General features: G+C 41.5%; 1 protein-coding gene across 1 annotated transcript; it reads right to left on the bottom strand.

Annotated features, from left to right (window-relative positions):
• Positions 1 to 3,198: 3,198 nt before the first annotated feature.
• On the bottom strand, positions 3,199 to 13,288 carry LOC118422877 (polypeptide N-acetylgalactosaminyltransferase 5-like). Its single transcript, XM_035830713.1, has 14 exons — positions 12,736 to 13,288; positions 12,062 to 12,221; positions 11,410 to 11,516; positions 9,609 to 11,019; positions 8,655 to 8,848; positions 8,139 to 8,305; positions 7,569 to 7,678; positions 6,845 to 6,990; positions 6,290 to 6,418; positions 5,502 to 5,619; positions 4,752 to 4,913; positions 4,271 to 4,444; positions 3,506 to 3,595; positions 3,199 to 3,210 (listed from the first exon to the last, which is right to left on the bottom strand). The coding sequence occupies exons 4-14, from the start codon at positions 9,912 to 9,914 to the stop codon at positions 3,199 to 3,201; spliced, it is 1,608 nt and encodes a 535-aa protein (XP_035686606.1). The 5' UTR covers positions 9,915 to 11,019; positions 11,410 to 11,516; positions 12,062 to 12,221; positions 12,736 to 13,288.
• Between the last annotated feature and the right edge of the window lie 670 nt (positions 13,289 to 13,958).

Genomic DNA, 13,958 nt, shown 5'->3' with positions numbered 1-13,958 from the left:
GCACAACGAATGCAGTTGAAAATGAAACACATTTTAATCTGTGAATATCCCTGATTCGATGCTGAAAGAAACACACTGTTTGAAAGAGTGTCCGAAATCACACCGAACTTTTCTTCTTTTTCTTTAACTTACAAAAGACCCATCTTCTGCTAAGATCATCGAATTAGTCTATCATAGAAAATGTGGGACATTTCATTTTCAACTGTTTTCAAAAAAGAAGTCAAACCCCGCAATAGCAATGTAGGTTTTAGAATAGTACTCGATATTCTGTATATTACGTTATATACAAGCAGTTAATCTTCGCATGTTAGAATTTAGATCATCTTTTTGAATATTTGATTTTGTTCACTTAAAATTAGCCCCATGGGCATGAATTTGCAATAAAACATTTTATCAAAATGTATTAGTAAGAAGTAAAAACGCTTTTGGTGATGGGATGACATGATAAATATCCCTAGAGGCATTTTGTTTTTCATAGGCAGTTTATGTAGTATTTAATCCTTGCCCAGCTTGAGCACTTTTGAAGTACTTTGTTGACGCCGATGGGTGATAACATTTGTTACCATTAGGGTAAAGATAACCCAAAATTTCACACGCAATATCAACATCCTGACGTAAGTGTTGTTCCGAATGTTCTAGAAGGCTGCTGTAGCCTCGAAATCAAGTCTCTGATGGAGTACGGGCCTGGCTGGTAAATCAGTACTTAAGATAGTGACTCAAAGAAATATTGGCCGATAGACTGTGAGGACTTAGTGAGGCTACAAATTGTAACACACTTCTCGTACCGTAAATTCATCCACAGTGTTGAACTAAACTGTTCTTACCTTCACTAAGAAGATGAATATGTTTTCCGGGCTATCTGTGAGCATCTTTTAATCTTTGACAGCAAGGCTTCCCCTGCCTTTTGGGGTGTATTTTTTTGCGATTTTTTTACATCATAACTCAAGAGATTTTGAATAGTTTTTTTTTTATGATATGCAGGTAGCCCCGGGTGAAACTAAAAGCGCCTCTAACGTCTGGCTGAAGTACTACACCAAAACCTCTGATTCGTAACGCTGAGAGGGCAGTTCAACCCTTAACAATTGTGCCACCCATAGTAACGTTGGCTCAATGACACAGGACGTCTTATTATAAAATGCTGCCCTTGAGGCTTGAATGAGACATTTTGCAAATAGCAGTATGAAAAAAAACAGTACAGTACCGGCAATTTAGACTTTTCTGGTCATCGCGGTCTTACAATAGAGTTTATGAATCACATACCTCACCAAAAGTATTACACTTAAACCTACGGCTTCAGGGTAAATTTAGCTGAAATGATACACCGCAGCTAGTGGCACCTCACTGCACTTGGTTCAGGCTTGCGTCCCTGCGAGATTCGTTCACTACGTCACCGCTGTGTTTTATTCGCCAACTTGCCCTTGCACTCACACTGACGTGCAGCCCTGTTGAGTTACTAGACTAAATGAACATTATATTGGAAATCACAGCGTTGTCAATTTATGAAAAATCACTGTAAAATGATGAAAAAGCCCCCAAATGAGATCAATAATGAAAGGATTTCCGCTATGATAATGAATGATATGTTGAATATGTCATGAATATCCTTAAAATACTTCAACTGCAAAAAAGTGACCCAAATGAAAGGACGCTAACCATATACCAGACAATACTCCATCGTTTATGTGTTCTGCACCATGTATGTGTAATAATGTATGTTTATATAGCAATAGGTTTATTCAACAATTTTCCAATTTCTCAAATGAAAATGTTTTATATTTTGTGTGGCGTGATCGCTATCGCTTTCACTATCGCTGGATAGCTTGCCAAGGGTTCATGTTTCCATATGTACGTGCAGTCTTGTACGCTCTATAAGAGTTGACGCTTCCACTCTCACATGTCGACAAGGTAGTTTTGAAACGTCCAGTCCTGTACTCTCTGCTGGTTACAGGGTCGCAGAGCCACGAGATGTTCCTCGGGGGACAAGTTCACCACGCCGAGACACTTCCCTGTCTTTTGGTCCACAAGAGGACCCCCCTGGGAACAAAACAGTTGAAAAGGGTATTCATAACTCGGGTGTAATATTTTGGTATTGTCTGTATGTGTAGAATATCTGCTCAGTAATAAGTTTGCACTGCTGTCTATTAAAGAATGTAAAGTATATGGAAGTGCTGCCCCTACGGCCGGTGAGTCTATGGGACCGGTGAGGTGAGGTGAGAGAAAGCATAGTTACGTATATGTAGCAGGTAAATCGAATGTATAGATGGTTATGATAGATAGTTAGCTAGTCTAATGACTATATAGGAGGCTACAAACAAAACGCTAAAACCCAAACAGATGTTTCCATATATGCTGTATTTTTCCACCAGCCTCCCCACCAACAGGGAAGGCTGGTTGAAAACATACGGCATATATATAAGGAAAAGATCACGATTTTCCCAACAACCCGATTTGTGCCCTTGGGAAAGGCACTTTACAAGACTTTCCTCACTTTACTCAGGTGAAAATGAGTACTTGGCTTCGGCTAGGGCCGTCCCTCGGATAGGACGTAAAATGGAGGTCCTTTGTCTGGGGAGAGCCATACCCCAGGCACGTTAAAGAACCCCAACACGTGCGATGGTGCAAAACCCTTCCGTCTAGAATTTGTGATTCTCTACAAATCACCCTGACTCCAGAAAGAATAGTGACATATCAGTCACTAATGGAGATCCGTATAACCAAACCAAACCAAACCAAACCAAAACCTCTGCTTGGAGAGTTACCCAGACCCACCTTGGTGTGGTTCCACGCAATGACTTCAGGAGCGGTGCATGGTTTCTTGGTGAGCAGGAACGCCCCCTTGTGGTTCCTGATAGGTAGTCCAGCCGCCAGACAGACGGAAAAGAACCACCTGAGCATGATCTTGTCGTCCATTCGCAGAGTGAAGGACTGTGGGAAATAGATCATAAAAACATATAAAATTATGGAAGCGTTTTTCAATGTTTTCTCCTCTAGTCGTAAGTACGCAAAGCGGATATAACATTAACTCTCATAATTCCACCGTGCGCAATATTACAGTCACATAGCAAAAAATACGTTGTTATAGAGGCCTTCTCGAGATTGTCTTGAACACATAAATATCTGAAATTTATGTACCTCAGGATTAGTGATGTTGCATTGGTGCATGTATTTTAAAAATCACGTAAAATCCATGTATTTTTCTCACGTTGCGACCTGATGTTGCATTGGTGCATGTATTTTAAAAATCACGTAAAATTCATGTATTTTTCTCACTTTGCGACCTGGTGGAATTATGAGAGTTGATGTTACAACCGACAAACTATCTAACAATACATCTTCGAAGATTTTTTTGTGTTCCTTTTATTTCTATTTCTTCATTTTTAATCGCTAAACTTTGCCGTCGGTGCCTTTTCCTTGCCACGCTTTATTCTTTGATCTTATCCGTGCCTTTTTTTTTCTCTGCGCTTCGTTGCTTGTTACAGTCGCATAGACAAAATTGACCTCTCACCTGCTGCCCCCCCTCCCCATGACAGAAGTACGCCCCGACCTTCTCCCCGTACATGGCGTCCAGACACAGCGACATGGCCCGGTTTTTCACCTGAAACAACAAAGAAATTTTCTTTCTACAAACTTTCCGTTTTTAAGCAGGCCCGTAGCGATAAAAGTGGAGGAAATCTATAGGTTAATTTGCTCTTCTCCCCCCCCCCTCTAGCTCTTCCTTTCTAAATTTTATTACTCACTCTCTCGTCTCTCTCTTACTCTCTCACTCTCACTCTCTCTCTTACTCTATCTCTGTCTCTCTCCTCCTCTCCCTATGTATCTGTAACGTTAAATATGTATGTATGCTTGTGTTTGCGTGCGTGTGAGTGTGTGTGTTTGTGTGTGTAATTGCACGCGTGTGCGTTCTTTTGTGTTGATATGTGCGTGTGTGTGTAAATGCATGTGTGTTGATGTGCGAGTGCATGTATGCAACGTTATGTGTGTTTGTGTACGTTGATTGTGTGTGAGTGTTTGTGTTTGTGTGTGTGTGTGTGTGTGTGTGTGTGTGTGTGTGTGTGTTTGTGTATGTGTGTTGTGTGGGGAGGAGGGTTTGTTTGCGTTGATGTGTGTGTGAGTGTGTGCGTGTGTGTGTGTCGGTGTGTGTGTTTGTATGTGTGTGTGTGTTTTATGTGTTGATATGTGTGAGTGAGTGTGTTTCTCCTTTTAATCTATCTAATTCAATTGAATACAAAAGGTAAACATTGCTACTTCATTACGGCAGGGAACCCCCTACCTCCCCTCGTGCCTTGGCCCGCAGGTCTGGGATGGTGATTTCCGGGTATACGTGATCTATGTACCACTGGAAACTCTTACAACCAAGCTGCTCGCGCATGCGCTTACGGTCCGAGACGTCCCCAGCGTTGGCGATCTCATTCTCAACGTGGGGGTTCAAGGCGTAGAAAATATCCTACAAAAAAGGAACGAAAGAATTTCAATATAACAATTATAAGATACATTAAAGAATATAACTTAGGACATGGATGTGATATCTAATATGGAATCATAATCGTGTTAACGTTCCTTCTTGCTAAAAGTGTGACATGAGAGTGGAAAGTTTACCAATTATTCTGTCTCAATGTGGCGACGCGACATAAAATATTCATGAAATTATTTCTTCATCTTTATGTCTTTTTTTTTCTTTTTACCATATTTAAAAGGCACAAACGGTTTACAACTGTGACAATGTAGCAGCAAAAAGTAAAAAAAAAACTGACCTTGTATTCGTCCAACCAAACTTCCACCAAGCGGATGCAGTTCCGGTAGAAAACCGTTAGGCGGCTGGCGGCCTCGCCGAATTTGTAAGGGTTGGCTCTTCTGAACACGTGACCCACGCGAGAACACGGCAAGATCTCGAGGCTCCCTCCGCACATCCAGATCTGAGATGAAAATATTCATGGTGTGGTCATCAACAGTTGGGGTTGTGTGGGGTAACTGCACGTGCAGTATTTGACCCAGAACCCAGAGGTCCTGAGTTCGAATCCTGCTACCGATCCTGTGCCCTTGGAAAAGGCACGTTACACGATTGTCTTGACTTCATCTAGGTGTAAAAATGCTTACCTGACTTTGGTTGGGGAGGTCAAAGGCGGGGGAAGAAGAGGCTTGGGCTATTTTTGTCTTTACCTTCACCTATCTGCAGGTTGGATGCTAGAAAGCATATCCACGTCTACAGCAATATGTAGTTATAGTATCATATTGGTTGGAGTCATGTTGACTAAGTAACATAGTCTGTTAGATATGTTTGAAGAAATGATTTAGTTCACTCATTTCTTGCGGCAACATTTTACGCAATCCAATATTGCCATTACAACCATGTGTTAATTATTTTTACAACAATATCAGAAATTGAAATGACATTTCCACTACCAAATAAAGATATGCATTCTCGGCAATTCCCCATTTAAGGTCTTAGAGTGAATTCCAATGTAAAGGCCTATCAACTTGAACGGTAATATAAATGGACTGACTTTAAAGGATATCTCCAGGTTCTCCGCGCCCCAGATTTGGAAGCCCGGATCGTACCCGCCCAGCTCCCAGAAGAACCGCCTGTCGATGGAGAACAGTCCCCCGGCCATCGTCGGGGACCTGTAGGGATGGAATATTGAATATAAAGAACTACGTCTACTCCAGGACCTGTAACTACAAGAAACAAGAGTCAACGATGTCATATCTCGGTGAAATGAGTGGCGTCGTGTTGGTCTAACGGTAGGGGTTTGGGCCCAGGACTCAGACGAACCTGTTGTGCATGCCACTGATGTCGTGCGCGGTTGGGAGATGCACTTCATACGACTTTCTTTACTCCACCCAGTTGTAAAAGTAGGTACATGACTTATGTTGGGAAGCAAGGTGAAAATGGATACCATTCTTAGGTTGGGTAGGGATGCGTCTCCCAATAACTTGCCATAGACACACCGGATATCAACTCACTGTCCCAACCGGGCCTCAAAAGTACTTTACCTTATCAATATTGTTGTTCTTTTTATGTCGCAATGTTGAAATAAGTTATCATCTTTTCTTCCAAAGGCATATCTATTTTTAGAGTTTTACACCCGTTATCATGGAGGTGATGAATAATACTAGACTGGGTGTCATCCTACGTAGTGACCACTAGCTCAATCTTTTCGCTTCCCTTATTAGTACGGAGTATGGCACCCAGGCTAAAATAACACCTTCGTTTTCAAGAAGGTAAATAAGCAATCTGGAAAAGAGAACCTTCAACCTACGCATATAAGTAGGAGGAGAAACATTACTGTACTTGATGATCTCATTTTGTGACCAGATGTCCTGATATCTCCTGTCGTCCTCCCCGGGAGGCAGGGACACCCAGTCAAACTTCATCCCCCAGTTAAACCCGCCTCGCATGTTCTCATTGGCTGCCTCGTATCTGGGAACGAGAGAGACACGTCAGATCCATTCTGGATGCTGATTGGCTGTCGCGTACACCAGTGCAAGTGTATAATCAAATTTTACAATCGCTCGTTTGTGAATTATGATGATGATAATCTCAAAAGGTAGTCTTGCTGACAATCCAAAAGAACAAAATGTCTAAGAACGTTAATGTCGTGCTTCTGAGCTGCCTGGCGCCCTATCCACACTTAGACATTTAACTAGCTACTTTTCGAAGTGACGGGGGTTGGGTGATACATGTTTCTATTATTAGATGTAGGCCGAGCAAATGATTACATTTATAAGTATAACCTGCAATTTAATGAATACACCGGTGATTAATTTTGAAAAAAAAAAACTGCAAACATATCATGAAATGTTTCTATATATGAAGTTAAATGTTAAACGCCAAAATCGTACTTACCCAAACGTGTTGTCGTTGATCCTGTCTATAGACGGACAGGGAACTGTGGTCCTGTTTCGGCCTATCCTGTCCAGTAGCGGTTCCAGCCAACCCACGTTACACTCGATATGGGAGTCCAGAAATGTTAGGACGTCTCCTGTCGCAATCTATCATTCAGGAAACGATTGGGGGGGGGGGGGGTAGTGTTAGCGTGGCTATCGCCGTCACGGAATGCTCTAGATGGAATATTTTACGTTAACCGTTTAACATGTCTTTGGTAAGTGCGACAGATTTCATGAGACTCTATGCCGCAACCACAGGTACATTTAATTATATATCTTTGGACGTGACAACTTTCACAATGCGACAGAAGGTAAATACATAAAATACATCATGATATTAAATTTTTTAAATACATATTAAAATTTTGTTTTGTTATAAGAAAAGTTATACTGAAAAACATAATTAGCCCTAACTATTTGTAATTATTATGATTAATTATTATACTAATTTACATGCGTCGGCTTTTTACAATTGTTATGAAGTAAACGTAGAATTTTAAGATTTTTTTGTATTTCTAGTTTGTAGTCTAGTTGAACGCAAGAAAGAAAGTCGCTATGATTTTATTCCATATAAGGTATGGAAGGAAATTGTGAATTTCATACTATTTTTCCGTTAGATTTTGCCGATTTCCAACAGGCTAAATACCTTCCTGTGAGAGAAGTGTATCAATAGATACTCTTACCTCTGCTCCGCGCAGACGAGCACGTATCAGTCCCTCCCTCTCCGGTAGGTGTACAATTTTCACCTGTGGAAACTTGGACATGTACGTGTCTAGGTCCTCCTTTAGATATGCTGTAAAATAAAATGTACTGTGGCCGAGAAGTACACTAGTACGTTTGCAACATTTCAGCATGCTTCCTGCAAAACACTTGCCTGGTTTCCCCTCCTGTCATTGCTATCGGATACCTTCTAGCCAGGTCCGGTAGCCGGTACTTAGTGGAACACCTCACGAAAACGTTTGAAACGAAGGTACAATTTTCATGGCGTTGTAAGCATACATATGTACTTCTCGGCCACGGTATAAAAGTAGTGGAGCAAGCGACAAGGGTTTGTGGAACAGAATTTTCCAACAGCTACAATGATAATGATAACAATCTAATTGCATAACAATTAATTGCACAAGGTACAAAGTAGGCATCTACTGGTACAACGCTATAGTTCCATAAGGCTAATCTACTTAATATAAGAGTGGGTTGTATGAGGTGACGATAGGCTTTCACAAGGCTGGAACATCCAAGTTGTGTTTACCGACCTGCAGTACTGGCGTCGTCCACTAGGATGATTTCCTTGAGAAGATGTGGCGGTGAGCGGTTGATGACACTGTGTACCGACCGGAGCAGTGTGGACATGGCCTCCTCACAAAAACAGATGATCACGCTGGTAGTGGGAAGGTTGTCCAGAACCTGGGCCTTGTGGCACCTTATAAAAATGTTAGATAAACTGTTTGTCCTTGAGAACGATAAACAAAAACAACAACAATAGGAAAGCAAAAATCTAAAAGTATTTTGTTTGCTTTGGCGTTATTATTTCAATCTCTCTTGAGCCTTGTTTCAACCAACATCTTCTTTCAACTCTACCATCCTATTTTGACTTTGACTTTGACTTCTACCATCCTATTTAACCCTATTAATTCTTAACTAAAGAAAATTAGCCAAAATAAATCTTTGACTAGCACAACATTCAATTATTCAGTTCTTAATTAATTGATTAATTGATTGATTGATTCATTCATTCATCCTTATACATTTTATTCATTCCAAAAGAACACCTGACAGGTCGTGTATCCGGTAGTGATCTTTCCAGCGACACCAAGTCGCTAACGAACTCGTTGAACTTTGACCTCTCCCATCCTGCCTCTATCTCCTTCTCGTGCCCCCGTGTTCTCCGTTCTGACACAGGCAGACCTCCGGAACCCGGGGCCCGCTGGTTCCGGGGCATGGTGGTGGCGTCTAACTTCAGAACCTGAAATAAGATTTTTGTCTTCATTTGTTTCTACTATTCTGACACGGGCAGACTCCCAGAACCCGGGGCCCGCTGGTTCCGGGGCATGGTGGTGGCGTCTAACTTTAGCACCTGAAATAAGATATTTGTCTTCATCTGTTTTTACTATTCCCCATATCTTATGGAACTCCACTATATCTGTGAGTAAATACTTTAGCAAGACTAGTAGTGATTGTATTCACTGTATTTCTTCTGACACGGGCAAACCCCCAGAACCCGGAGCTCGCTGGTTCCGGGGCATAGTGGTGGCGTCTAACTTCAGAACCTGAAATAAGATTTTTGTCTTCATCGATCTGGTTTTTACTATTCCCCATATCTTATGGAAATTCATTTTATTTGTGAGTAGATACTCCAGCAAGTCTAGTGATTGTATTCACTTAAACCTTGAACGGGGAACAATAGGTTCTCCTGATCCACTTGTCTCTGCCCTTCTGTATTCACTATCTAAATAGACCAAGCCAAACTCGGTTTCTTCTAATCTTATCAGATATATTATGAACGAAATTACGTAATAACAAATCTACTTCCCGATGGATTTGATTTAATTTTTGGTACCATTTTAAAAATATTTTCAGTGGTCGTAAATTACGACTCGTATTACTACAAGAATGACTCCACTTCTGAGGCGTCGCCAAAAACAGTGATAATGATAAGTCGACACGATGCTGAGCTTTAAAACATTATCGAAAATTTGTCAATGTGATAATGCAGATACATTTACCTTATGAGTCGTTGCGTTCTGGTGCGCAGGCGTGTTCGCCATCGTTGTGTACGTAGGGACCTTCCGTAAATCTTCGTTATACTTCGTATCTTCGGTGAAAGCGAATTTCCGGAGAGTTGCCGAAGAAACCCGATGGTCGACGACTCCTTTCGTTGTTGTAAGACCGTGTAAAATCTCTCTCGATGATTCTGCGTTCCTGTTTTTGTGACCTCCTTGGTACCTCAGCAGCACGAAGTTTACAAACAACCAAAATAATGATGTGCAGAGAATTATGAACACAGTTCTGCTTCTCCAGAGAGCGTACATTTTGATAACTGTTGAAGTAATACTAACGTTGCAACTGTGCAAAGAAAAATGACAGCAAATTTACTATACTCGGGATGTTTCTACCCGGATATGTCTGTATACCTCCAAGCGAATGACACTGAAGTGTGACGACCAAAAATATATCAAGGACCACTTATGACTATGTCAAGTGCTCTTCAGGTCGTAACACAATAACAAAGATAACTTGAGACCAGTCCATTGAAAATTTGGGGATGCGATTAGGTAAATGGCACAATTGAAGAAAGGTATAACAAGAAAGGAGCATGTTTTAGCAAATAGATTTTTTAATGTTTTTCTTTTCTGTCACACATAGAAGTCTACGACTGTGCTTCTGCAATTATTCGAAACTGATATCCCACCCATGGTGATGGTAGAATATAATTATAAGGGACGCAGGAACACTTATCACAGAGGGAATTTCTTCTTGACGAAAGGCCTGTCTCATTGCCTTTAAAGTCTTATAATGATATCTTTTGATTCAAACCATAACGGAAAACGATTTCGTTATATTTCAAACGGGGTTGACAATGTTTGTAACCGCTATATTTGAGACGCCCGCGTTGATTTGTGTTAGGTGTACGGTAACTTAACAAATAAATGCCAACTAAACCAAAACCATATCAACCTGTCTTATAGGCTATGAAATATGTAAAATACACGATTCCACATTATTATGTTGTTGCAATAGTTTATTAATAGAATTTTCTCGAATGAAAATGATATTAAGGTATCATTGATGAGTTTTTTCTCCACATAGACTTCTATGTTATAATACGTGTTTTACATGGTGGCTAAAAGGGAATTTCTCACCGCTGAAAACACGCGTCCATGCAGTCGTTATTTTGGGTCGGATTTCTTTTACGGTACCCACTCGCAGTAATACGTCAATGAGACAATAAGATGATTGCTTTCTAACCAATTGCGATACAGAGAGATGGGTCAGAGTCGAAACAGCCAGGCAGTCCTGTGCTTTGATCAGGACAAGCCGGTTTCCCTGTGTCTGGATAAGGGAAGTGGGAGAAGCAGTGGGCGGCTGCCAGATCACATTCACAGGCACCGCGGTCAGATGAGGGGTAAGGATCATCTGCAAATTAAGACAGATCACTGGGTTGGAGTGGCGGTGGTATGGTGATGATGGAGCAGAAACCAGATGGTGAAATTGTTGGCACACAAGAAAGCATATTATTTTGAAATGTTCCACACATACATACATGCAGATGTACATTCGCAAACACGAACACACATACACACATGCATGCACACACACACGCACGCGCACACACACACATACACACACGCAAATACACGCGTACTCACACACACGTACTCGCATACACAGACACATGCATGCGTGCATGCGCAAATACATACGCACACAAACACAAACAGCCACACGAAAAAAAGCGCATACAAACACAGAGAGACAATACATTGCACACTACACTCGCATGCACACTACTTAACAAGTACGTACCACAACCGATGCCGATATCATATTGCGTCCAGTCGTAGGTCACATAGTGTGGACTCCAGCCGTTTGCTATGAGATCGTCATAGCACCGGTCGTGATTCAAGCAACAACTGGATGTGCAACGCCAAGGGGGAAACAGTGATAGTAACGATTTGGTTTCAATACCAAAATACATCATCATTATTTCTCACTTTCCAAGTATCTTAAGCAGGTCACAACAGCTGTGTTCTAAAACAAAGTACCAAAATGGACTTTCGCATAGATAATACATTATGGTACTTTAGATTGTGTTAAATGTTTTAGCTTCTTTCGTTATTCGGTATATACGTTATGTCTATGTGCTTATGTTCGGGTCATAATCCAAGTAAATGCTGTCTGTAACACATTTGTATTGCATTGTTTGCAATCTTAATCAATCAATCAATCAATCAATCTATATCAAATGTTTTCTGATAGAAATCCTGGGAACATGGTCGAAGCTACATTTGTCAAATGAAAGGGTCGTATAAAGGGGGTGAACAACAGCCTCATTTCCAATATGGGTGCCTACATATGTACATGTACTGGCAATTAGAAATGTTAAAAATGTAGCTTGAGATGTGTTTGTATAATGTCGTTTGATCAAATCACATAAGAATAATGTAAATAACCATACAAGTCTATCCTGTCCACGGGTGTTCCAGAGCCCCCCGAGCCGCACCAGCACCCGTAGTTGTTGTAGTCCCATGCGTCCCGCCCTGTCATCAACTCTATCAGCGTAACGAACTGATACAGGTTGCGAGGAAGGTTCCTAGCCGCCACCAAGGACATGGCACCTACAGGTTTGCATTGGCCAAGAAGGTTCCTATATTCCGATGTGCTATTATATGATACAATATATGAATGTACTAGCAACATGTTGCACATTTTAAAACAGAATATCGTCTCAACTTCCCTACATTCCCTACAAGGACAGGGTACCTACTGATTTGCATTGGCCAAGAAGGTCTTACATTCAGATGCGCATAACAACCATACAGTATACGTATCTGACTTTACTAGCAACATGTTGCACATTTTAAAACACAATCGTCTCAATTTCCCCACATTCCTACAAGCACAGGGCACCTGTTGCTTTGCATTGGCCAAGAAGGTTCATGCAATCCGATATATATATTACAATATAATACATGTACCTGACTGTACTAGCAACATCTTGCACATTTTAGAACACAATATCGTCTCAACTTCCCTACACGTATATCACATGACATATCATAAATGTACATATCTCTTTGTTAAGCATGGCTTCTACACTTAACCAGCGTACTAAGACCGTAAGAATCTCACCCCAAAGTATCGCTGCAGTGAAAATGTTCTGCATGTCGCTTGTCTTTCGGTTGTCTTGCTCACACGGCGGGCTGAGATCGCTTCTTGTTGCGAAGTCTGGCTATCATGTTTATTGACGAATACCCACCTGTTTGCTACTACCAGCTGCAAAGAATACAATATTTCACACTGTTTTATTTGCTTTTGGAGGAACGAGGATAATGCGGCACTTCACTCAAATTAGTAGCTTATTTCACCTTTACCACATACAGGATACAGAAGGTAAATGTACTAGTAGTCTTTTACTTCCCCGACTGAAGTCAGGTACCACCTGAGTGAAGTGGGGAAGGTCTCGAAAGCACAACGTGCACGGCGGGTATCGAATCCGCAACGCAAAAAAATCGACATGCAACTACCTGTTGTTTTTTTTAAATTTCCTTCAAATGCAACTGGTTTCTTCGATGATTCAGAAACGACCAATATTTGTGGTTCCTGTGACGCAAATACAAAAAAGCAACAGGTGCTCCTTCCCATGCAAGGGTTATTTTTCAGTAGCTTGTTATATTGAGTCGTTGTCTAGGAGAGAGATAGGCGCGAGTAAATTTGCGAACTGTTCATTTTTTCATGACTACCCAAGTCTCGTCTGAAGTGATGACATTAGACTTGTATAAGTTAAAACTCTTAAACTGCCAGAGTTTCAGCCTATAAAATGCTATGAATGCCAGGGTTGGCCGCTGACCTCCAAAAAGAAACCCCCGAAGAATGCCGAAGTCCCTAACTTCCAGGGTTCGTGCGCTACGCGCGTCCAAAGCTGCTACTTCAGGGGAATACGCTATCCCGGTTTTATATCCGGGCGCGGCAGACAGGGCATGTATATGTGTGCCGGATATATCCGGGTTTGGCAGTTTCAGGGTTAAACAGTCATCGTCAGCTGAGATGAAACATGGTGATTTTTCAGGCAGCTAGTGCAAGTTAAGTGGCGGTTCACTATGTCATGAGTTTTATATTTTGTGTGCCGTACTTAGCTGGCCGCGCATGGCGTACTTAGCAAGCACACCGAGTCACCCATACCTTTCTCAATATATGTGTTGTGTTTTTTACGTGCAGAGGTTTGACACCATAAGCCCACTCATACACGGGGCCAAAGCCTTTGTGTCCCCATCCTGAAGGATGTGAAGAGAGGTAGCCTGTGTTTACAAAATCTCTCGTTGGCTGGGGTTGAGGATCCTCTCCAAGCCTCCTAG

This window comes from Branchiostoma floridae, chromosome 1, assembly GCF_000003815.2.
Source record: "Branchiostoma floridae strain S238N-H82 chromosome 1, Bfl_VNyyK, whole genome shotgun sequence".
Taxonomy (NCBI): Eukaryota; Metazoa; Chordata; class Leptocardii; order Amphioxiformes; family Branchiostomatidae; genus Branchiostoma; species Branchiostoma floridae.
This window is presented reverse-complemented; position numbering and strand designations above follow the sequence as displayed.